Source organism: Mobula birostris, chromosome 2 (assembly GCF_030028105.1).
Source record: "Mobula birostris isolate sMobBir1 chromosome 2, sMobBir1.hap1, whole genome shotgun sequence".
Lineage (NCBI taxonomy): Eukaryota > Metazoa > Chordata > Chondrichthyes > Myliobatiformes > Myliobatidae > Mobula > Mobula birostris.
The window spans coordinates 136,178,652-136,202,098 of record NC_092371.1 but is presented as its reverse complement, the minus strand read 5'-3'; the positions used below and the strand labels follow the sequence as shown (position 1 = coordinate 136,202,098).

The 23,447-nt window shown below is 47.5% G+C and overlaps 1 protein-coding gene across 3 annotated transcripts; it reads right to left on the bottom strand.

Moving 5' to 3' along the window:
• Positions 1-7,470: 7,470 nt before the first annotated feature.
• On the bottom strand, positions 7,471-20,158 carry slc35b2 (solute carrier family 35 member B2). Of its 3 annotated transcripts, none has more exons than XM_072248935.1 (4): positions 19,881-19,995; positions 15,060-15,253; positions 14,366-14,526; positions 7,471-9,262 (listed from the first exon to the last, which is right to left on the bottom strand). In XM_072248935.1, the coding sequence occupies exons 1-4, from the start codon at positions 19,901-19,903 to the stop codon at positions 8,327-8,329; spliced, it is 1,314 nt and encodes a 437-aa protein (XP_072105036.1). In that variant the 5' UTR covers positions 19,904-19,995; the 3' UTR covers positions 7,471-8,326. The 3 variants fall into 3 exon arrangements, with proteins under 3 accessions (XP_072105036.1, XP_072105043.1, XP_072105046.1); XM_072248942.1 differs by having other exon boundaries at positions 19,887-19,995; XM_072248945.1 differs by lacking the exon at positions 15,060-15,253 and having other exon boundaries at positions 19,881-20,158.
• Positions 20,159-23,447: the final 3,289 nt, after the last annotated feature.

Here is a 23,447-nt window from a genome sequence, read left to right as displayed (position 1 = left end):
CTCATTGGTGAATACCAAAGAGAAGTATTCATTGAGGGCCTCGCTCACTTCCACAGCCTCCAGGCACATCTTCCCACCTTTATCTCTAATCGGTCCTACCTTCACTCCTGTCATCCTTTTGTTCACATAATTGAAGAATGCCTTGGGGTTTTCCTTTACCCTACTTGCCAAGACCTTCTCATGCCCCCTTCTTGCTCTCCTCAGCCCCTTAACTCCTTTTTTGCTACCTTATATTCCTCAATAGACCCATCTGATCCTTGCTTCCTAAACCTCATGTATGCTGCCTTCTTCCACCTGACTAGATTTTCTACCTCACTTGTCACCCATGGTTCCTTCACCCTACCATTCTTGATCTTCCTCACTGGGACAAATTTATCCCTAACATCCTGCAAGAGATCTCTAAACATTGACCATATGTCCATAGTACATTTCCCTGCAAAAACATCCCAATTCACACCCGCAAGTTCTAGCCTCATAGCCTCATAATTTGCCCTTCCCCAATTAAACATTTTCCTGTCCTCTCTGATTCTGTCCTTTTCCATGATAATGCTAAAGGCCAGGGAGCAGTGGTCACTCCCCCAGATGCTCACCCACTGAGAGATCTGTGACCTCTCCCAGTTCGTTACCTAATACTAGATCTAGTATGGCACTCCCCCTAGTCAGCCTGTCAACGTACTGTGACAGGAATCCATCCTGGAGACACTTAACAAACTCTGCCCTGTCTAAACCATGAAAGCATTTGGAATGCTTACCTTCACAAGTTGTGGCTAGGAATAAAAGAGCAGGGATGTCACATTAAAACTTTATTACATGTTGGTTAGGCTACAGCTCAGTACTGTGCAGTTTGGGCACCACACTTTCTGATTAGGATGTAGTTACTCTGAAGAGGGCATGGAGTAGAGGACTATCTCCAGGATGTTGCCTGGAATGTAGGACTGCCAGGCTTCAGAATGCTTGTTCAAGCTGGGCTTCTTTTGCCCTGAGCAGAATCCGGTTGATTACTGTTTTACATGTGAAATTTGCTGCTTTGCAATAGCAGTACAGTACAAAGGCAATCGCAATAAATTATGAAATAATTAGTGTGGAAGAGGAATCAGATAGGGTTCATGAACTATTCAGAAATCTGATAATGGAGGAGAAGCTCGCTGTTCTTGAATAGTTGAGCGTGGGCCTTCCTTCAGGCTCTTGTACTTCCTTACAGTTAGTAATGAGAAGGGCATATACCAGATAACAATTACAGCACAAAAACGGGCCATCTCGGCCCTACTAGTCCGCGCTGAACCCTTACTCTCACCTAGTCCCACCGACCTGCACTCAGCCCATAACCCTCCATTCCTTTCCTGTCCGTATATCTATCCTTATTGATGGAAGCTGCATTCTTAAGGTACCGCCTCTTGAAGATGTCCTTGATGGTGGGGAGGTTGTGTCTGTGATGGAGATGGCTGAGACTACAACTCTCTTCCAATCCTGTGCACTGGAGGCTCCGTATCAGGAGGTGATACAACCAGCCAGAATGCTCTCCACTGTACATCTATATACATTTGCAAGACCGCATTCGCTTGTTGCACTGGTAGGTGAATTACAGCAGGTCCAGGTTGTTGCTTAGACTGGAGTTAATTCTAGCCGTAATCAACCTCTGGAAGCATGTCATTATGGTAGATGTGAGTGTTGCCAGTTGATAGTCCTATAGAGAATTATGAAGCTCGGGAATTTGGTGCCACAGTAAGCTGTGGGCATCATCATCATCGGGTGTACTTGAGGCAGAGAGTGATAGGTTATTAATGGGTAAAGGGGTTATGAGTTATGGGACAAGCAGGAGAATGAAGTTGGGGGGTGGGCAATCAACCATGGCAGAACAAACTCATTGGGCCAAATAGCTTAATTTTGATTCTAACTTATGGTCTTAGAGAAGTCCCAGAGGACAGCTGTGTCTTTTCACTCAAGCCCTCCAAGTCCAAACAACATCAATGAACCTTTCTTACATTCAGCTTAATCATGTTCTTCCTACAGTATGGCAACTGGAACTGCACACAATACTCAAATGTGATCCAACAAGTGTTGTGTATAACTAACATGATGTCCCATCTCTCATACTAAACTCCTCTTAGGCTGTAGTGTGGAACTTAATCAATTTCTCTAACTTTAGGTAATTCATGTTCTGTGAGAGCCACCAGTTACATAGGACAGCCACATGTAAAATTAACTCTCTTTCCCGCACCACCTATTATCCTGGGCATTTTCTCTATCTCTACCATGCATTCCAGTTTTAAATGCTCCCTCTCCGTCCCCCCCCCCCCCCCCAACTCTGCAACTTAAACCTGGCTGCTGCTTCCCAGTTTTGACAAAGTGTTAACTGTTTCTCTTCCCACATCATTACCTGACATGTTGAGTTTTCATCAGCATTTTCTGATCACTGTCGTGATACCTTGCTCTGTGTCCAGTTCCAGGACTATCACTGAGCCTCTTCCTCACTACTCACTATAGAATTGTCCCCAGTCCTGTGTTACACACCCAGCACTGACTGATCCACTTAAAGCCCCAGCAAGCGGGAAGAGGCTGCTCATACGGTTCCATTACTTGTGACCATAATGCAATGTCACTCAGAAGCAAAATGCCGTCCTCTCTCTCCTCCCCCCCCCCAACCCCTGTCTCTCCATTCTCCTCCCTCTTCTTTCTTCCTTCACATCCCTCTCCCTCTTCTTCCCATCCCTACTTTCCACTGCCAGCAGTCACGGTGATGAAATGGATCCTTGAGCAAAGGGCTCAGGTAGTGAATTACTGGTGAGCAAACTGCGGGAGAGCCAGTTGCCTTTTTACCAAACACAGTGTCGCTGTTCGCAGGTCCTTCCGGGAGTGCAGACTCTCTGACTGGTTCCGTCTCAGGTTGGTCGTCAAACAAGGGAGCCTTTGAGTAGATATGGATTCTTTCCCATTGGGAGGTTCCTGAATCTGACCACAGGACTGTGAGCTTCACTGTTCAGTGCTGAATCGGGGCTGATTCAAATTCCTTCAGAAGCACTGGGTCACGGCCAATTTTGGGAGGGCTTAGACTAATTTGGCAGCAGGAGAGATTGCAGTGAGGTCATACAGGTGGAGTAAGCAGAGCAGACAAGCACATGGAAGTGAGTCAACTACTCAGATCTTGTACTGAGAGTTATCTGTGGAGCCACAGGAAATGGGCAGTCTGTATTTACGGTGGAGAAGGAGCTGGAAGCCTGGTGAGCTCAGATGAGGGTCCTGTGATATCCTGGAGCATTTCTACAATATGAAGGAAGGTAGTGTTAGAGGTTTTGAGGTTTATTAAGGTGTATAGTCCCATAGCTGACCAAATGTATCCCAGGCTGTTGTAAAGTATGGGGATTGCAGGGGCTGGGGCAGAGAGATTTTATTATCATTAGTCATAGTTGAGAGACTGAAGGGTAACTAATGTTATGCTTTTATTTAAGAAGGGCTGGGAGTTGGAGGAGGCAGGAACAGATGGATAACTGGAAAGAGAATGAGCAGAACACAGTGATACAGTTGCAAGAAAAAGTTTGTGAACCCTTTTCTGCATTAATTACTCATAAAATGTGGCTTGATCTTCATCTAGGTCACAATAATAAACACACAATCTGCCTAAACTAATAACACACACAACAATTGTACTACTTTGCATCAATACTGAGCACAACATTTAAACAATCACAGTCTAGGTTCAAAAACGTATGTGAATTGCTGGGGTAATACCTTCTATAAAAGCTATTTGGAGTCAGGTGTGAATGCTGAAGGAGGTGACAAAGAACCCAAGGGTTAACAGCAAGAGACCTGCAAAAATCCCCCAGAACTGGCTAAAGTCTCTGTTCATGAGTCCACTATTAGGAAAAAATACTGAACAAGAATGGTGTTCATGGAAGGACACTATGGAGGAGAACACTGCTCTCCGGAAAAAAAACACATTGCTGCACGCCTCACGTCTGCAAAAGACCACCTGGATGTTCCACAACTCTTCTGGGACAATATTCTGCAGACAAAGGAGATTAAAGTTGAACTTTCTGGCAGAATTGCTATGTTGGGAGGAAAAGGGCACAGCACACCAACATCAATACCTCATCTCAACTGGTGGAAGGAGCATCATGGTTTCAGGGCTGTTCTGCTGCCTTGGCCTGGACAGCTTGCAATTGTTGATGGAACGATGAATTCAAAATTGTATTAAGACATTTTACAGGAGAATGTCACATATTTGACTGGACTGTGAATGATTAAACAAAGTGTTCAATAAAGACAGGAAAGGTACAATTGTTTGTGTGTTATCAGTTTAGGCAGATTGTATTTGTCTATTATTGTGACTTGGCTGAAGACCAGACCACATTTTGAGTAAGTAAGTAAGGCAGAACACTGGGTAATTGCAAAGGGTTCACAAATTTTCTTGCAACTATGTGGAATTAATGCAGAGTGTGAGATTGGTACAGGTAGGCATACATGTGTGCTGAAGGGCCTGTCTCTGAAGTACCATTCTTTATCACAGCCAGCAAGGGTCCCAACACTGATCTGTGTCACAGGCATCCCTCACAACCCCCTATCCTCAGTTTACCACACTAGTCCTCCCATGTCTGTCTGCTCTGGCTAATGGACACCTTTTATTTTCTCTGTCTGACTCTATCTCCCTACTCGTACCGCCTCACTGGCCATCATCAGTTGTAACGGGACAAATCATTATCCAGAGGCTATGCCCGCAGATCCTAGGCCTCCCTACTAATGATAATGTACTTTCCACATCCACTCTATCCAGGTCTTCCTGAAAATGGTAGGTTTTACCCCCCCCCCCCCCAATCATTCTGAACTCATCAAGTACAGTGCCTTATACTTTAAGCTTTTCATTCCTGGGATCATTATTGTGAATCTCCTCTGGACCCTCTCCAGTATCAACATATCCTTCCTCAGACACAGTACTGCTCATATGCACACAAAGTCTGTGCTGAACATTCTTGCTTTTATGGTCTGGTCCTCTGAAAATGTTGCATTTGCTGCCTTTACTACCTACTCAACCTGCAAGTTAATCTTAAGGAAATCCTGAACTGACTCCTAATCTCTCTCCCCCCCCCCCCCCCCGTTTAGAAAATAGTCTATACTGTTATTCTTCCTTCCAGCTCAGTCCCTTGAATCCCGGCAGGATCCTTATAAATCTCTTCTACATTCTTTCCAGCTTAATGACATCTTTCCTATAGGAAAGCAAAGATATGTCGCATCCAGAGTTTCTCTGGTAGCAGACGATTTCCCTCCAAGCCTCTCTGACGTAGTGGGGAACTATGTACGAGGTGTTAAAGCAGTGACTTACCATTACCTTCTAGGTGAGTTTCCAAAGAGATCACCAGCTCGTGACCCAGCATGGATAGAAAGCATGCAGGGGAGCCAGCTGGATTCGAACTCAGGACCTTTTGTCCTGAAGTCTGGCACTGACGCCACTATGCCACCAGCCCGGTTGCTTTCCTAGAGAAGTGACCAAAATTGTACACAATACTCCCAAGTGCAAACTAACCCACATCTTTGTATAATGGCAACATAACCCAACAGATGGGTCAAATGCTGGCAAACTGGACCAACGCAGGAGGCACTGTGAATGGACCTTGAGCTTCTGGGCTGTATGACTGGCTCATTGAGTCAGTGCAGGAGGCCAGAGGTCAGAGTGCGGTTCCCCACTCAGACTGCCCGACTTGCATTTAAAAGGTATTTTCCACAACCCTGGCAATACCTTTGACCCATGCTCTCTGTCACTCAATGTAACTGATTTATTCTTCCCAGTCGTGATGGAGATGCACACACCTTAAGTATTTATAGTTTCTTTCCCACATATGCTGCCTTACCTGCTGTTTTCAGAATTTGATCTCCAACCTGCTGCTTCTGATTTTGGTCCTTTGACCCAGAAGAGACCATGTACAATGCAGCTATGCTGGAAAATGTACTGCCTAAATTAATCTACAGTGGACCTGGAGGATATCAGACCATTGTTTACTGATGACAGTTCCAGCTTCAATTCCAAGCAAATACATCTCTGAACTCTTAGACCTAGGACCCAACATTTCCATTAACAATTGCATCCTTGGCTTCTTCATTAACAATGCAAACACTAAGGTTAGGCAACAACCTCTCCATCACAATTATTCTTAATACTAGTGCTCTACAAAACTGCATCCTCTGCCTCCTACTCACGCTTAGCCCCCTACCTATACACTCACAACCATGGCCAGATACTGCTCTGATTCCATCTGCACCACCACTGCACTGGGGCAAATCTCACTTGTCAGATTACAGCAAATAGAGCGTAGTGACACGATGACAACCACCTTTCCCTTAATGTTAGTAAAGCCAAAGAGCAGGCCGTTGACTTCAATAAGTGTGCATTATGCTCATGTTCATATTAACAGCACTGAGAGCAAGATAGGTGAGAGCTCAATATCTTGGGAGTGAACATCAACAATAGCCTGTCCTCATTCGACTACACTGATGCTGTGGTGAAGAATGCACACCTGCATCTCTACTTCGTCAGCAGATTAAAGAATCTTTAGAGATGCACCATGCAACTGGATCCTATCCAGATGTATCACAGCTTGGTGTGGCAATTGCTCTGCCTGAGATCATAGGAAACTGCAGCGTTGTGTGTACAGTTCAAGCACACTATGGAAACCAGCCTCCCATTTATGGCCTCTGTCTGCACTTCTTGCTGCTCCACCAGCTGGTCACCCTCTTCCCCCTCCCTTTCATTAGGCAGAAGATACAAAGCCTGAAAACTCAAGAACAGCTTCTATCCCACTGTTATCACTCTCCTAGTACGATAAGATGCACTTGACTGCACAATCCTCCTTTTTATGGCCCTTGCATCTTATCGTTTGCCTACACTACACTTTCTCTATAACCGTCACTTCAGTCTGCACTCTCACTGCTTTCCTTAGTACTACCTCAATGCACTGTTATCATGAAATGATCTGTATGGGTGGCATGCAGAAAGGGTTTCACTGTACCTTGGTACCTATGACAATAAATAACTCATTTGAAACACAACGGTGATCTGTACTATAAATACTGCCCTTTACTACTGACATTCTCACATACCCCCCTCACAAATCTACCCATTGCCAGCCAGCCCCAAGACCCCCAGTCCTGATGCAGGGTTTGAATTGAAATTTCCCCCTACCAAGTGACTCTGAGATCATCCCTTGTTTGTCTAAACTATAAGAATACATTCCTAATTCGATTAGTGGACAGGGTACCCGTCCCAACAGAAGACAGGGACAGAATATCTGCCTCAATGGTCCCCTCCTGTGTTAACGGACTGAATGGCTAAGAGACTGGTTGAATGGGGTGGGTGAGCCCCAATCCAATCACCAGTCAAGGGGTCTGCCCACTGTCAGTGACAGGATTCTTCACCTTCAGCTTGAACTGTCCATGCTGAATTCCTTCTGCAGTGCGAGAGAGGAGAACGAGAGACGACAGGACTCACCCAAAATATTTTATTAGTGAGAATCAACTCGCCAGCTCTGCAGATGGATGCTGGCTCCACACCCAGGTACACAGAAGGGGAAATGGGGTCACTTCCAACAGCAGAGGTCCAGCGCCCATCACCCACACTCCCTAAACTGAAAGCAGTCAGGTATAAAAACACACACAGCAGCCAGTGTAATACCAGTCTGTGTATACGCCGACAGTATATAAAATAGGCTTCAGAAAGCCCCAGTAAAACTACATGGAGTACCATGCACCTGGAATGGGCCAGGCTTTCCAAACGGAGTCAGCAGCCAGTTGTGGTGGGAAGGGGAGAAGAGGTTTGGAGTGAATACAGGCAAGCACCAGAGACAGGTCCAGGAAGGTCAACCACTCAACCTCAACTGTGGTCTGGTCACTCACTGTACATGCATCAGCAGAACCCACAAATACACCGCTGCATGCTGAACACATGCAGCCCAATGTACAAACACGTGCCTCAAGGCACCAGCGCAAACACACACACAGCCCATACTTGCATACACAACCTACACACAAAAAACACATATCCAAGTATACAGCATGACTCAAAAGCTGTACACACACACACACAATATCCAGAGAAACAGCCTGCTTCTGCGTCTATACATTACACACACAATCCCAATGCAAACAGACACAAACCCACACCATTCTCTGGCCCCAGCTGAGGAAAGGTGCAGTGACCTGAACTATGGAGAGTCTCTCACCCCGTGTCGGTGGGATGGACCGTGCATTCCCTGGGTCTCCCCTCCCCTACTCCCCACTCCCACCCCCAGGCTTGGCACCTGCGGCAGACCCATCAGCCTTGCCCTGTCCGTGACTGGCCAGCCTACACCCTCTGTACTGCCGGAACAGACTGTGCCAGTCTCTTCTTTGCCTTGACACGGCTGCGGGCATAGACACGGAGGAAGAGGGCAAGGAAGACGGTGACGATGCCCAGAGCACCCAGTAGGGAGACAGAGTGGCCATAGAGGAGGCAGGAGAGCAGGATGGCAAAGGCCTGGCGCAGGGTCATGATGATGGTGAAGGCGGCCGCCCCAAACTGGCGGATTGTGTAGAAGATGAAGAGCTGGCCACAGGCGGAGCAGATAGATAGCAACGCGGCGTGCACGCCGAACTCCAGGTGCTGTGACATGAAGGCTAGTGACTGGAAGAAGGCCCCCTGCTCCAGCAGAGAGCCCACAGTGAAGAGGCAGGAGAAGAGGTTGACCCCAAACATCATCTGCACCGGGGACATCTTATAGGCAAAGAGGGCGTCCTGCCAGTTGGAGGTGAAGCTGTCGAAGAGGATGTAGCCAGCAAGGATGACCACACCCGAGAAGGTAGTAACGGTGGATGGCCGCTTGTCATGGCTGCTGGACAGCAGGAACATGCTGACTCCGGCCGAGATGAGAATAGCCGTCAGGTACTCCCAGTACTCATAGCTCTTGCGAGACACCAGTTTGCCCATCAGCATGACAGGGATGACCTTGGAAGCCTTGGCCAGCACCTGAGTGGGGAAGCTGATGAACTTGAGGGCCTCGTATTGGCACCAGCTGCTCAGGATGTTGGAGAGCGAGGCAAAGGAATACTTGTACATGGGCGCACCGTGGCGGGGCTGCTTGGTCAGGGCACAGCTAAGGCCGGCCACCGTCACTGCCAGGATACGGTTCATGAAGACCAGGAACTGGGAGTCGCGGAACTTCACCCCGGGGTCGGTGTCTGTCTTCCCATAGGTGCGGGTCATCACACGCTCCTGCAGCACACCCCATGTCAGATAGGACACCTAGTAGAGCAACAAAACAGAACATGGGACATTACAGGAACATGCGCCCGTGGCTTGGGATGGCAATCAGTCAGCCCAACACTGCAAAAAGCTAGAGTTGTAAACACAGCCCAGTCCATCCCCTCCACGGCCTCTTTCTACACATCTCACTGCCACACGAAGGGAGCCAGCAAAATCAAAGCCCTCACACACCCCAGACGGTCTCCCTGGTCGCCCTCCCATCATGTAGAATATCGAAGAACCTGAAAGCAGGTGCCACTAGGCTCAGGGACCGCTGTCATAAGACCATTGAATGGTTCCCTAGTCTGATAAAACAGAGAACCGGCCTCAGAATCTCTCTCTCCATGGCCTTGCACCTTACTGTCTGTCTGTATTGCACTCTTTCTATAAATGTAGCATTTTATTCCACATTTTGTTGTTGTTTTTCCTTGTATTACCTTAACATACTGATGTGATGAATTAATCTGTATGGATGACACGCAAAACTAATTTTTTCACTGTACCTTCGTAAAAGTGACCATAATAAACTAATGTACCAAATAGCTTTACCCACATGTCTGTGTCAAACATGCTGACAAATTAAGCTGAGCCCTCCTGCCTGCCAGTGATCCACATCTCTCCGTACCCCACATACTCATCTATCTGCTTCCATCAAAGCCATCTTTGGTAGCCTTTTCCAGGCATCCACCATTCTCTGTGGGGCAAGAAAAAACTTCGCCCCACTCTTTTCCGTTAAACGTTTTCCCTGTCACTTTAAATATATACTCTCTAATGTCTGACATTTCTATCATGACTTTTGGTGAGTTTTACTTCACAGAGTTCAGGACCGAGTGAGAGACAGCATTTAAAAGGCTTGCTTTAGTGTTTCTCCTTCCAGTATTTACAAGAGGCAAGTTTGGTAATTATTAGTTAATTATAATCTAATTGGCTAATTAATGAACTAACAGCAGGCACGAAGAAGACAAAGGCTCAAACAGAACAGTTAATGTGAGAAAGGGCAAGTGAGGAACTACCGAGGCTATTTGAGTTTTTTTAAAGGTTTTGGTAAGGAGACTCAGGTAAAGTTTCATTTTGCTGTTAATACTTGATTCTGTGTAGTCAGGGCAGTACAGTACTACTTCTACAAGTTGGCAACGGTAAGGTTTCCCTGAAAACTATATCAGATGCCGCTCCCAACAGTGGGTCCAGGAACTGGAGCTGGAGCAGGAGGTACTCATAGGTCATGTGGGACAACAGCTTCAGAGATAAGGGTTTTACTGAGGTGGTACAGGCTTCAGGCAGATGGATAACCACCGGAAAAAGTAAGGGGAGTAGGTAGTCAGTGAGGGATTCCCCTGTGGCCATTCCTATCACTAATAGTTATACCATTTTGAGGGAAATGTTCTTTCAGGGACGAGCAGTAGTATTCAGGTATCAGGTTCAGTGGGAAAGGGAGTATGGACAGATAAGGTGATGGTGATAGGTGACTTAATAAAGAAACAAAAAGACTAAAAGCATGTACCACCAGGCTCACATACAGCTTCCATCCTGCTGATATAAGACTACTAAATGGTCACAATCCACCTCACTATTGCCTATCTGCACTATATTTTCCCTGTAAGCCTTTATTCTGTATTCTGTTATTGTTTTCCCTTGTACTATCTCAATGTGCTGTTGTAATGAATTGATCTGGAGGAACGGCATGCAAAACAAGTCTCAGTACATATGACAATAATAAACCAATTTATCAATTCTGTGGCTGTGGAAGAGATGACAGGCTGGTGAAGTGTTTCCTGAGTTTCAGGGTCAAGGATGTCCTTGAACAGTTGCAGAAAATTTGACCAGAGGCTGTTGGATGTGCCAGAACAAATGATGTGGGTAGCATATGAAATAATGTCTAGCAGAATGAGTATAGTTAGGCAAGAAGCTAAAAAACAGGACCGCAAGGGTAGAAATCTCCCAATTACTCCCAGTTCTGTGTGCTAGTGATGAACTCATGGCTAAGAAACCGAGGCAGAGATGCAAGTTCTTCAATCATTGGAATCTCTTCTGGGGTAGAGGTGAACTGTACAAGAGGGATGGATTGCGCTCAAACCAGCCAGGAACAAATTTGCTCTGCTACACGGGAGGGTTTGAACTAGATTGGCGGGTGTGTAGGAGCAAGTCATGGGATAAAGCAGTAACCAGTAAGAGCAAATTTACTCATCAGGATAGCCAGTTACACAGTAAAGGCGAAGAAACAAATACTCAATTAAACTTTAGCAATACACAAAATGCTGGAGGAACTCAGCAGGTTAGGCAGCATCTATGGAAATGAATAAACAGTTAATGTTTCAAGCCGAGACCCTTCTTCGGGACTGGAAAGGAAAGGGGAAGACGAAAGAATAAAAAGTTCTTCGGGGGGGAGGGGAAAGATGATAGCTGGAAGGTGATAGGTGAAGACAGGTCAGTAGGAAAGGTAAAAGGCTGGAGAAGGAGGGGACAGAGGTGAGAAGAGGTAAGAAGCAAGAGTGGGGAATGGGGAGGGAATTCTTTTTACTGGAAGGAGAAATTGATATTGACACCATCAGGTTGGAGGCTACCTAGATGGAATATAAGGTGTTGCTCCTTCACCCTGAGGGTGGCCTCATTGTGCCTGACAAGAGATATCGAGGCACTGGTCAAGAAAAGGAAGCATACGTTGGATTTAGGAGGTCGGGGTTGAGTGAATCCCTTTGACTATAAAATGTCTAGGCCTACTCTTAAGGGGGAAATTCAGAGGGCAACTCCCCCCAGTAAATCTCCTCTGCACCCTCTCCTAAAACTTCCGCATCCTTCCTTGAAGGCAACCAGAACTGAACACAATACCTCAAGTGTTTTATAGAGCTGCAACATTACCTTACGGCTCTTAAACTCAATCCAACCACTAATGAAGGCCGATGCACCACATGCCTCCTTAACCACCTGATCTTTATCGGTTAGGGAATAGGCCAAGGAATGGCAAATTAATTTTAATAATATAAATGTGAAGTGATGTACTGGAAAGTCAAACCAGTGTAGGACTTGTACGATTAATGGTAGGGCATTAGGGAGTATAATGAAACAGAGCAACTTAGGAGTGAGTACAAATGCATAGTTCATTGAAAATTGCGCCCAAGTAGACAGGATGGTGAAAAAGGCATTTAGCATGCTGGCCTTCAGCAAGGCATTGAGTATGGGAGTCAGACATTATGCTGCAGTCGTTGGTGAGGCCACACTTGCCCGGAGTACTCTGCTGTTTTGGTCAACCTGTTATAAGAGTTAAACTGGAAAAAGTGCATTAAAGATTTGAGGACGTTTCCAAGATTAGAGGGCCTGAGTTATAGGGAGAGGTTGGCCAGGTTAGTTCTTTATTCCTTATCCTAGGAGAATGAGAGGCAACATTACATTTAAAAATGAGAGGAATAGATAAGGTGAATGGTAACAGTCTTTTCCCCAAAGTAGGGGAGTTTAGAACTAGGGAGCCGCGACTGGGGGTAAGGGCCCTGAGAGGTAACATTTCGTACAGTAATTGGAATCTGCCAGAGGAAGTGGTTCAGGTAGGTACAATGGTCTCATTTAGGAAGCATTTGGAGGGAAACAAGCTGAATGAAGGGTATTGGAATTGGTGCTCAATGGTGCAGGTTGGAACAGATCAGTTGGGCCTGTTGCTATGTTTTATGCCTCTGGCTCACTCTGAAGTCTCAGCACTTCCCGTTACTGGGCAGCCCTGTGATTCTGCACCGTGGACACACAACACTACTGCAGGAGGCCGTGTAAGCTTTCACTCTGAGCTGTGCTAATGAGGAGAGAGTTTTAGAACCCGAGGACCTGGGGCTGGGTGAGGGCACAGGGCAGCAATGTCAGACGATGGGCACTGACTGATGTGAGAGGCAGTGCTGCAAAGTTCAAGAAGAATTCCCACGGTGACTGTGCAACCAGGCTGCAGAAGTGAGATGGAGAGAGATACAGCACAGAAACTGGCCCTTCAGACCACCAGGTCCATGTCAACCATCACCCAATCAAAGCTGATCCAACATTAAATCCCATTTTTATTTTCCTCACATTTCCATCACCCACCTGTCCCATCGCAGACACACAGATAGGAATGAGGGATGTGGGCAAATGGGCCTAGCTTGGATGGGAATCTCGAACACTATGGACCAGTTGAGCTGAAGGGGATGTTTCCTTGCTGTATGATTCTCACTTAGGGATGGGGCTTTGGTCTCGGGTGCTTTGAGACTATGCTACTGTAGTGTCCAACACAGAAGGATAAAGAGTTTCAACAACGGTAGAATTGGATGAATCACTCAGCACACGTAGTATGTGCCACACTGCAGAGAGTTGTGGACGTAGCTCAGAACATCATGAAAAGCTGGCTCCCCTCCACTCCCTCAGTCTAAACATCTCACAGCACCAGTAAAGCAAAGAACAAAATCCCCAGCCACCCCAAATCTTCTATCTTCTCCCCTTCCCATCGGGCAGAGATACAAGTGCCTGAAAGTGCGCACCACCGGGCTCAAAGACAGTGTCTATCCTGTTATAATTGACGACTGAATTAATATGATAAGATGAATTCTTGACTTCAGTCTACCTCATTGTATCCTCTTGCACCTTGTTTACCTGCATTACACTTTCTCTCAGTAGCTGTTAACATTTTTTGTTTGTGTTCTGTTATTGCTAAACCTGTTCTACCTCAGTGCGCTGATGAGATGACAGGATCTGTTTGAGTGTCATGCAAAACGATGTTTTTCTCTGTACCTGGGTACACGTGACAATAATAAACCAGCTGACCACTTTACTCTGAATGATTGATGTAGGTTAGGGTTAACTGTAATACACGCTGTTGTTGTGATGGGATGGGTTGGTTCACAACCGGCTGGAGAGTGGAAATTACTGAAAGCTGTTTTCATCAGCTGGTGATCAGAGGATGAGAATTTGAGGGGGAAGGCTGGTCCAGCAGGGGAACAGAAGAAATGCTTCCTGTGATAATATCTTGGGAGTGGCGCAGTGGCGCAGGCTGAACTGGTGCTTCAAGGGGCCGGAGCAGCATTCGGACAGTCAATCAACACCGGGAGGGGTGCAGGAATTGGTTGGGAGCAGGTGATGGGATCACTGGTATTTCACCTGCAGTCCGAGGGCACAGGCCAGCAACTTGAACGTCTGTTTGGTGGGAGATGATTCTGCAGCCTCCGTTCGGGAAGTTGGGGAGTGTTCATCCTGTACCCCAGTCTTCACCTCACTGCCAAACACACAGGTGCTTATCACTGGGAAACAGAAGCCTCGACCTGGAAGAGAAGGCGGGAGAACAGGGAGTTACCTCACAGCTTGGCCATTAACCTTGTAACACAAAGCTCCCTCAATGCAGACAGTCTTGCAGAGAGCCTTGCCAGGGCTCATGGGGCTTAACTGGAGATCAGTTGGGGATACTGAAAGGCGACTCCCATCCCCACCCCGGACAATCTACAGGAGCGGGTCAGAGGCAGGAATCCTGTGCTGGGTTAAGACTGTGGTTCTCCGAGCACCCTGGAGTAGGCAGTTAGTATAGCCCTGACGAAACCACGTTATGTTTCTGAAGAGACCCACCTTCAGAAGATGGTGGGTGGGCTTTGGGGTATCACTGGACTCAAAGTCCAGACTTGGTGCTCTCTCCCCACAGATGCTGTCTGACCTGCGAACCGCACGTCCATTGACCCCTGAGAACATTGTACTCCCCAGAAACACTGTGCATTGACCCCACCTGGGGCCCCACGTCCTCTGACACCACAACATCCCCACCCAGGTACTGCCCTGCCCTCCGATCCCAGGGCAGAAGACTTGCCTCTCTCTAGGTAGTTTGTGCGTTTGAAGTACTGCACTAGCAGGTAGCCGGGGAGAAGGATGGTGGCATAACCTGCCAGGTTAATGACAAAACGCACCACCCAGAAATCTGTCCACACCTCGTCTGGGTGAGGGTCCTCAGCCCTGCATGGGGAGCTCAGCAGGACCAGGACTAGGATCAGGACCGGCACGGTGCTGAAACACAAAATACAGAGCTTTAGCATGGTTCTCCCGACTCGGCTGAGCTCCTTCTTCCCCTCGAGCCTGAGCAAGTGCCCCACATTGAGATTCACCACACTGCTGACAAGAACAGTTGTAGACTAGAGGATGGTGTTGCTGTAAGAGGGGCAGTGTGAGCAGCAGGTGAGCTTTAATCCTGATCGGGGTGAGGTGATGGTACTGTGGAGTACTATTAAGAACAGTGTACAAGTCCAAGGAGGCCAGCAGGCAGCAGTGCAGGAAGATCTTGCCCTCATTAATCAGGGCACAGTATACAGGAGCAGGCAAGTTGAGTACAGTGTGCAGTTCCAGTCACATTACTGGAAGGATGTTTACTGGGGAGACTCAGCAGGACGTTGGCTGGGATGGAGCAGGCAAGTCAAGAGAGACCAGATGGGCTGGGTTTCTCTTCCCTGCAGTGAAGGGGGAGAGATGCCTGATACAAGTGTATCAGGTATGTCGGCCATGCCAATTGCTGAAGACCAGAGGGAATAGGCTTAAGGTGTGTAGGTGGTTCAGGCGGCTCCTGGGGAAGAGCTCCCTGGGGTGGGGGAACTGGAATGCAGAATGCATTGTCTGAGAGGGGGGAGGAGGAAATTCTCTCAAATGTGAGGAGTATTAATCCAAGCATTGAATCCCCAAGACGCTGCAGGCTATACATCAAATGCTGGTAAAGAGCGCAGGGGTCTGGTGGTCAGCATGGACATGGATGTGGCAGTTCAAAGGGTCATTTCTCAGACTCTCCACCTCTATTCCTTCCTCTCCACGTCCCACCTCACACGTCCCTTTCTTCCCTGAACCACCTAGACCTCTTCCAATTTCTTTCCCTGCCTAAACTTCCCACCAGCTGTTTCCCACTCCCCTCCACCTCTCAGTTCCTTTCTGTCGCCCCTCCTGCCCTGAACAACTCTCCTCCCTTCATGGACATAACCCATCCACGTCCACCATGACCCCATACAACTCCAGCATCCCTCCCTATTCTCCACATTGCTTTTCCCTCAATTGCCCCTCCTTCCCCATGCCTACCTCCCTCCCTGCTCAGGTGAAGATAGGTTGATCAGGTTGGGCCAATTGGCATTTAGAAGAATGAGAGGGAACCTTATTGACAATCAGATTCGGGGGGGGGGCGTCTGATGAGGTGGGTGCGAAGAGGGTGTTATCACTGTTGAGGATATCTAGAACCAGCGGCAGCAGGATCAGGATTTGAAGTGGGAGGGAATTTCTTGTGTGTGGTGAATCTCCGGCTCTCCCAGGAGCTAAGGAGGTTATGACAGATAGTTCCCATAAAAGGGAGTGGAAGGATGGGGAGTGAGGGGCTGAGGCCAGGGTCTTTCTGAATGGGGCAGGATCCAGGGCCAGTGATCACTGCTGCTCCCACCTGAAACCCAACAGAGAGCAGCACAGCAACTGGCCCTTGGGCTCACCATAACTGTGCTGAGCATGATGCTGAATTAAATTAATTCTCTTCTGCCAATATCTCTCCATTCCCTGCACATTCACATTCATCGAGCAGCGTTTTTATCATACCTGCTGCACACATTGATAGGGTGATAACAAAGGCAGATGGTGATTTATTGAACAAATTGAGTGTAAGGGTCAGGAAGTTGTATTGCAGCTTTATAACATCTGATTGATCCATTATAAGGAGGATGTGGATTTCTTGGAGAGGGTGTAGAAAAACTTTACCAGGATGCTGTCTGGATTAGAGGGCAGGGGCTATGAGCAGAGTTAGGGCAGATTTGTTTTTTTTTTCTAGAGCAGTGGAGGCTGAGGGAAGACCTCAAATAGAAGTTCATAAGATGATGAGAGACACACAGGGTAGACAGGTGGTATCTTTCTCCCAGTATTGATAATAAAGAGCATGCATTTAAGATAAGAATAGCTAAGTTCAAAGAAGTTACATGGAGCAAGAGGTTACCAGGGTGGTGGAGGACATCAATTTGGTAGAGGCTCACGTGACTGTGCAGAGAATTGAGGGATATGGACATTGTGTAGGTAGAAGGGATTAGTTTAGTTTGGTGTTTAATTAGTTAGCATAACGCTGGGCCAAAGGGTCTATCACTGTACTGTTCTATGCTCTTCCAGCACCCCTGGCAGTGTGTTTCAGGTGGGGGCAGGGGGTACAAAAAACCTGCCCTGCACATCTCATCTAAATTCCCCTCACACCTGAAATACATAGATTACATAGAAAATAGGTGCAGGAGTAGGCCATTCGGCCCTTCGAGCCTGCACCGCCATTTATTATGATCATGGCTGATCATCCAACTCAGAACACCGCCCCAGCCTTCCCTCCATACCCCCTGACCCCCGTAGCCACAAGGGCCATATCTAACTCCCTCTTAGATATAGCCAATGAACTGGCCTCAACTGTTTCCTGTGGCAGAGAATTCCACAGATTCACCACTCTCTGTGTGAAGAAGTTTTTCCTAATCTCAGTCCTAAAAGGCTTCCCCTCTATCCTCAAACTGTGACCCCTCGTTCTGGACTTCCCCAACATCGGGAACAATCTTCCTGCATCTAGCCTGTCCAATCCCTTTAGGATCTTATACGTTTCAATCAGATCCCCCCTCAATCTTCTAAATTCCAACGAGTACAAACCCAGTTCATCCATTCTTTCTTCATATGAAAGTCCTGCCATCCCAGGAATCAATCTGGTGAACCTTCTCTGTAGTCCCTCTATGGCAAGGATGTCTTTCCTCAGATTAGGGGACCAAAACTGCACACAATACTCCAGGTGCGGTCTCACCAAGGCCTTGTACAACTGCAGTAGTACCTCCCTGCTCCTGTACTCAAATCCTCTCGCTATAAATGCCAGCATACCATTCGCCTTTTTCACCGCCTGCTGTACCTGCATGCCCACTTTCAATGACTGGTGTATAATGACACCCAGGTCACGTTGCACCTCCCCTTTTCCTAACATGCCCTCTACTATCTGACATTTCTGCCATGGAGGAGGAATTCTGGCTGTCTACCCTCTCAGAATGTTATAAACTCTGATCAGGTCTCCCCTCAGCCTCTGCTCAAAGAAAACAACCCAGGTTAACCTCCCTTGTTCAAACCCCTCTCCACCCCTCGCAGGGAAAAAAACAGAAGCAGCCACTCCCACCAGACTGAATCCCACTGCGTCTGCACCCCTCAATTCCCTGCCAGTGAACAATCTGATCTCTGCTGTGAATTTATCAACTTGGAATCCACAGCCCTCTGTGAGAATTCCAGAGATTTACAAGCCTTAGGAAGAAATTCCTTACCGAAGAGTTCCATGGCTTGGACTCAACCTTGAGGTAACAACGTATCAGTGTCTCTCTCGCGCAGACCCTCAGGATCCGGTGTCTCTCTGAGATTAATTCTAGCTGTCCTGTCCCAGGACCCCCGTAATGCATCTGTACAGGACCAAGGTATGTCCTTCACACCTGCGGGACAGGTGGTGCTGAGGGAGCACACTTTGGCGATGCTGACTCCCTGTTGCCTGTTGCTTTAATTCTCCATGCCCCACCACCTCTCCTCTCTGTATCTGGTAACTAACACCCATCTCCCAAGGAGCAACGTGGCAGGTACCAGCTCTCAGGCACAATACTGACCGGCAGATGAGTCAGACCTTTCCGGTTCAGTACAGGTCCTGTCTATTCTGTAGTACAGGAGGGCAGCGGGTAGTGCTGGTTGTAATTCAGTTGTAGCCCTCTCTCTCTGTTGCATGTTGGAATCTATTCTTTGAGTATATATAAATGAACAAAAATGTAGATGGTGGGTTATTAAACTTAATTAGCTCCACACACACTGGTGGGGTTATTGACAGTGTAGAGGATGGTTAAAGGATACGGTGAGATGTATGGTTCACCAGTTACAGATATGGGCGGAAATGACAGATGGAGTTTAAACCAGCTAGGTGTGAGGTGTTGCACTTTGGGAAGATTACTGTAGGGGATAGGTGTAGTTTACTGCAGGACCCTTCACAGCACTGAGGTACAGAAGGAGCTGAAAGTGGCCTCGCAAGTAGACAGTTTAGTAAAGAAGGCGTATGGCACGCTTGTCTTCATCGGTAGATGTACAGAAGAGGTTTAAGAGGATGCTGTCTGGGTTAGACTGTACGAGCTATAAGGAAAGGTTGGACAAACTTGGATTGTTTTCTCTTTGACTCTGGAAGCTGGGGGGAAACCTGAGGCACAGACAGGGTAGACAGTCAGTCTCTTCCCAGGGTAGAAATGTCGACAACCAGATTACCTGCATTTGAGGTGAGAGGAGAAAGTTTAAAGGAGATGTGCAGGACAGGTTTTTAAACACATTGGAATGTGCTGCCGGGAACTGGTGGAATCAAGTACATTAGTGGTGTTTAAATGGCTGTTAGACACGAACGGGCAGGGAATGGACGGACAGGATCGTACACAGGTAGACATTGTGGCTGAGGGACCTGTTCCTCATGAGCTGGCTTCCCCAGCACATCCACCCAACTGTGCCCCTCTCTTCGCCCGTCATCACCTCCCTCCCTTCTTCCACCACCCTCTCCGTCCATCTTTCTCCTCGCCACCTCTTTTCCTCCTCCTCCACCACCCGTTCTTTTCACCCTTCTCTCCCCACCCCTTCCCTCCCAACACCCCTCCGCCCCCACCTCCACCTCCGGCCCAGCTCCATGATTCCCGCGCTCTGCCGCTCTGCTCGCTCAGACTCCGTCTAGGCCTCGACCCTGCCCCGGTCCCAGACTCGGCGCCTGATTCCCCTGCGCTCTGATCCCCTTGGCGGGCGGGCGGGCCTCCAGCATCACTCGGTGTCCTGCGGAGCCTCCGACTTCCAGGCTCCCGCCGCAGGTGGCTCCAACCCGACAGCTGACGGCAAAGTCCTAGGCGGAAGCGAGCAGTGTCCAGCCGCTTAGCCAGTCTGCCCGCCCGTGACAGCGCCGCCAGCGGCAGGGGGCGCTCATGCAGAGAGGGGGAATATCACCCCTCAATTTTGAATCGCGCAGTATCTATCATAGGTCCGTCCTATCATCAGATCCCTAATGTAACTCCATACCTCTGATTATGCATACACTTTATTGTTAAAAGGCACTAGAGAATGGGAAGTGGCTGAAATTACTGTGGGCTGCACCAACATTCCTGCCACCACATACATCGGCTTCAGAGCACTATTAATGCATGACCTTGTGGTTCTTAATACTACCTCCGATGCTTCCGTTCCCCTTAAATAGTCACAGGCCAGTCAGTACAAAGAATATAGGACAAAATATCAAATAAATGGTTAGTTCACCCATGATGTTTGTTCCAATGAATCCCACCCAGCTCCACGTTTCATATCTTCCCACTTCCTGCCTGTTTATGCACTTCGAAATGCCTCTTAAACACAACTATCTGCTTCTCTCACCTTCCCTGGTAGAATGCGCCAGGCATCTACCACTTTTTTAAAAAAGATAAAAATTGTCCTGCACACCCCATTTAACCTATGCCTTCTGTTGAATCTGTTCACCTTATCTCTGACTTGTTCATCCTCTCCAAATACGTCACTCAGTTCTCTAGATTAAATTCCACTTGCTGATATATGTCCAGCCACCTATCTCCTGAAGTCAGCACTTTCTCCATCGTTAATCAGACTACGAATTTTGGTACCACTGATAGAAGAAGAGAAGCAGATGAGTGGTGCAGGTGCCCTGAACCCTTCTTCCTCAAGGACAGACTTTCCCTTTTGATACTGAAGAGAGCACTGGTTCCTCATGAGCAACCAGAGGACTGCCAGGAGGCATCAGTGGGATGGAAGGAAGATGGAAGAACATTCATAATTGAGAGTTTGTGTGGTCACGGATATGTCTGCAGAACAGTGTATTGTCTTCCAAAGTCATTTAATGGGTGCAGATTGAAGGGGGAGGGTAAACGGCTAACAGATATGGCCCACATCATTACCAATGTCACAGGTATAAAGAGGAGGTGATCCTACAGGCAAAGCTTAAGGAGCTTGGAAAGCAGGACTCAAAGCTAATAATCTCCAGATTACTACCAGAGGCACGTGCAAGTACAGAAATAGGAAATTAAGGAGATGAATGTGTGGCCAGAGAGATGGTGTTGACTGTAATAAATCCACGCTAACCTGAACCTAGCAACCCTGTGTCAATAGACTTTTGCTTTGGTGGCAGGGAAAACAGTTGAGAGTTCAGTGCTAGGAAGGATTTTGATAAATCATGTTAATCTCCTAGCGACAGAAGGGTTGGTTACAGAGAACACAGTTTGAAGAAATAAAGGTCGGACAAGAAACATTTTCATGCAGCAATGGGAGGATTTCTGGAAGATTTTGGGGATGAGTGGGAATGATAGAACTTACTGGAGAGCTCCATGGGATGGAGGAGGGCTGAAGCACTACCAAGGTTTCAGAGTTGGCCAGGACTGGAGAGGCAGAGTTAACCATGTGAAGACCACAGATATCTTCTTTCATCCATACTGTAAGTTTGATCATTGACTCTTGACACCCGTGCAAAAGAGTGAGGGTGTCTCCAGGGTGGTGCTCCATCCTGGGTAGACACTGTTCTCCCCGTGCCCCTGTCATCCTCTCCAGTGCTGTGTAACCAGTGTGGAAATCAACCAGCCTCAGTGCAATGCTGACCAGTTCATCCTGGGTGGACACTGTTCTCCCCGTGCCCCTGTCATCCTCTCCAGTGCTGTGTAACCAGTGTGGAAATCAACCAGCCTCAGTGCAATGCTGACCAGTCCATCCAGGGTGGACACTCCCAGTGACACTATCTACAGTACTTAATTTTGCCTCTGTATTCTTGTGGCCACACAACACCCACCCCCATGATCTTGGTGATTCCACAACTCCTGCTCTGTGCCAAATTTCACCGCTGTACCATGGCTGACACTACCTTCTGTTACCCAGAGCTTGGGTTCTGCAGCTCCTATATTAGTCCCTCCACCACTCTGAGAGCCTGCTTAAAGCCTCACAGACTGACCTCACTTTCCTTCACTGCCCAGTGGTCTGGGTATCATGCTCTTGTCAGGTTTAGTGGGATGATTACTGGGAGGTGTCGCCCACTTGCAAGCGCACAATGACCTTCTGAATCTGCGACTCCATCCGTTCAAACCATGGGGGATCTGCCACTTCGATTTCCCATATCCAGCTACTCTCAACTCTCACAGCCAGGCAGGCTGGTAAAAGTGGTATCCAACACACTGGCCTTCATTAGACAGGGCAGCTTGTTACAGAAGTTGGATGTTCTGTTGCTGTTGTACAAGACGCACCCTAGGAAGTTTTGTTCTGGATGAATAATGGAAACTGAAAGCACATTGCACCAGGCTCATAAACAGCTTCTATCCCACTTCTCAGACTCTTGTATGACAAGATGGACTCTTGGCCTTGTTATCATCTTGCACTTTATAGATTGCCTGTAGTGCATTTTTGCATAGCTTTCACACTTTATTCTGCATTGTTGTTTTACCTTACTTTAGCTCAGTTCACTGTGTAATGATGTAATCTGTGTAAACAGTTTGCAAGGCAGGCTTTGTACTGTATCTCTGTAAATGTGTCAATACTAAACCAATACGACACCAATATTAGTGACACTGAGCACAGAGTATTGTGTAGTCTTGACTGCCCTGCTCCAGGAAGGGTACCATTAAGCTGGAAAGGGTGCAGGAAGGTTAACAAGAACATTGCCAGGACTCAAGGGAGTGACTTGTAAGAGAAAGGTTGGGCAGGCTAGGTATTTATTCCTTGGCAAAGAGGAAATTTGGGGATGTGGAGAAATGACATTATGGAGTTGTACAAAATCATGCTGGGCAGACATAGAGTAACTGCACACAATCCTTTTCCTAGGGAAAGGAGTTAAAAACTAGAGTGCAAAACTAATCAATAAGCTTCAAGACCTCGGCTCCAATACGTCCTTGTGCAATTGGATCCTGGATTTCCACACCTGCAGACCCCAGTCAGTTTGGATTGGTAACAACACCTCCTCCATAATCTCCATCAGCACAGGTGCACCACAAGGCTGTGTGTTTAATCCCCTGCTCTACCCACTTTATACTTATGTCTGTGAGGCTACACACAGCTCCAACAGCATATTCAAATTTGCTGATGACACCACTGTCGTTTCCTGAATTAAAGGTGGCAATGAATCAGCATAGAGGAGGGAGATTGAAAATCTGGTTGAGTGGTGCTAGAATAACAACCTCTCACTCAATGTCAGCAAGACCAAGGA

What these genes read in the sequence shown, in the direction of transcription:
- slc35b2 (XM_072248935.1), bottom strand. Translation starts at nt 19,903, where the DNA reads ATGGAGCTGGGCCGGAGGTGGAG. An exon ending in CACAAACTACCTAGAGAGAG is followed by an intron (nt 14,527 to 15,059) that starts GCAAGTCTTCTG and finishes CTTCTCTTCCAG; the next exon opens with GTCGAGGCTTCTGTTTCCCA. An exon ending in CCTGTGCCCTCGGACTGCAG is followed by an intron (nt 9,263 to 14,365) that starts GTGAAATACCAG and finishes TTGCTCTACTAG; the next exon opens with GTGTCCTATCTGACATGGGG.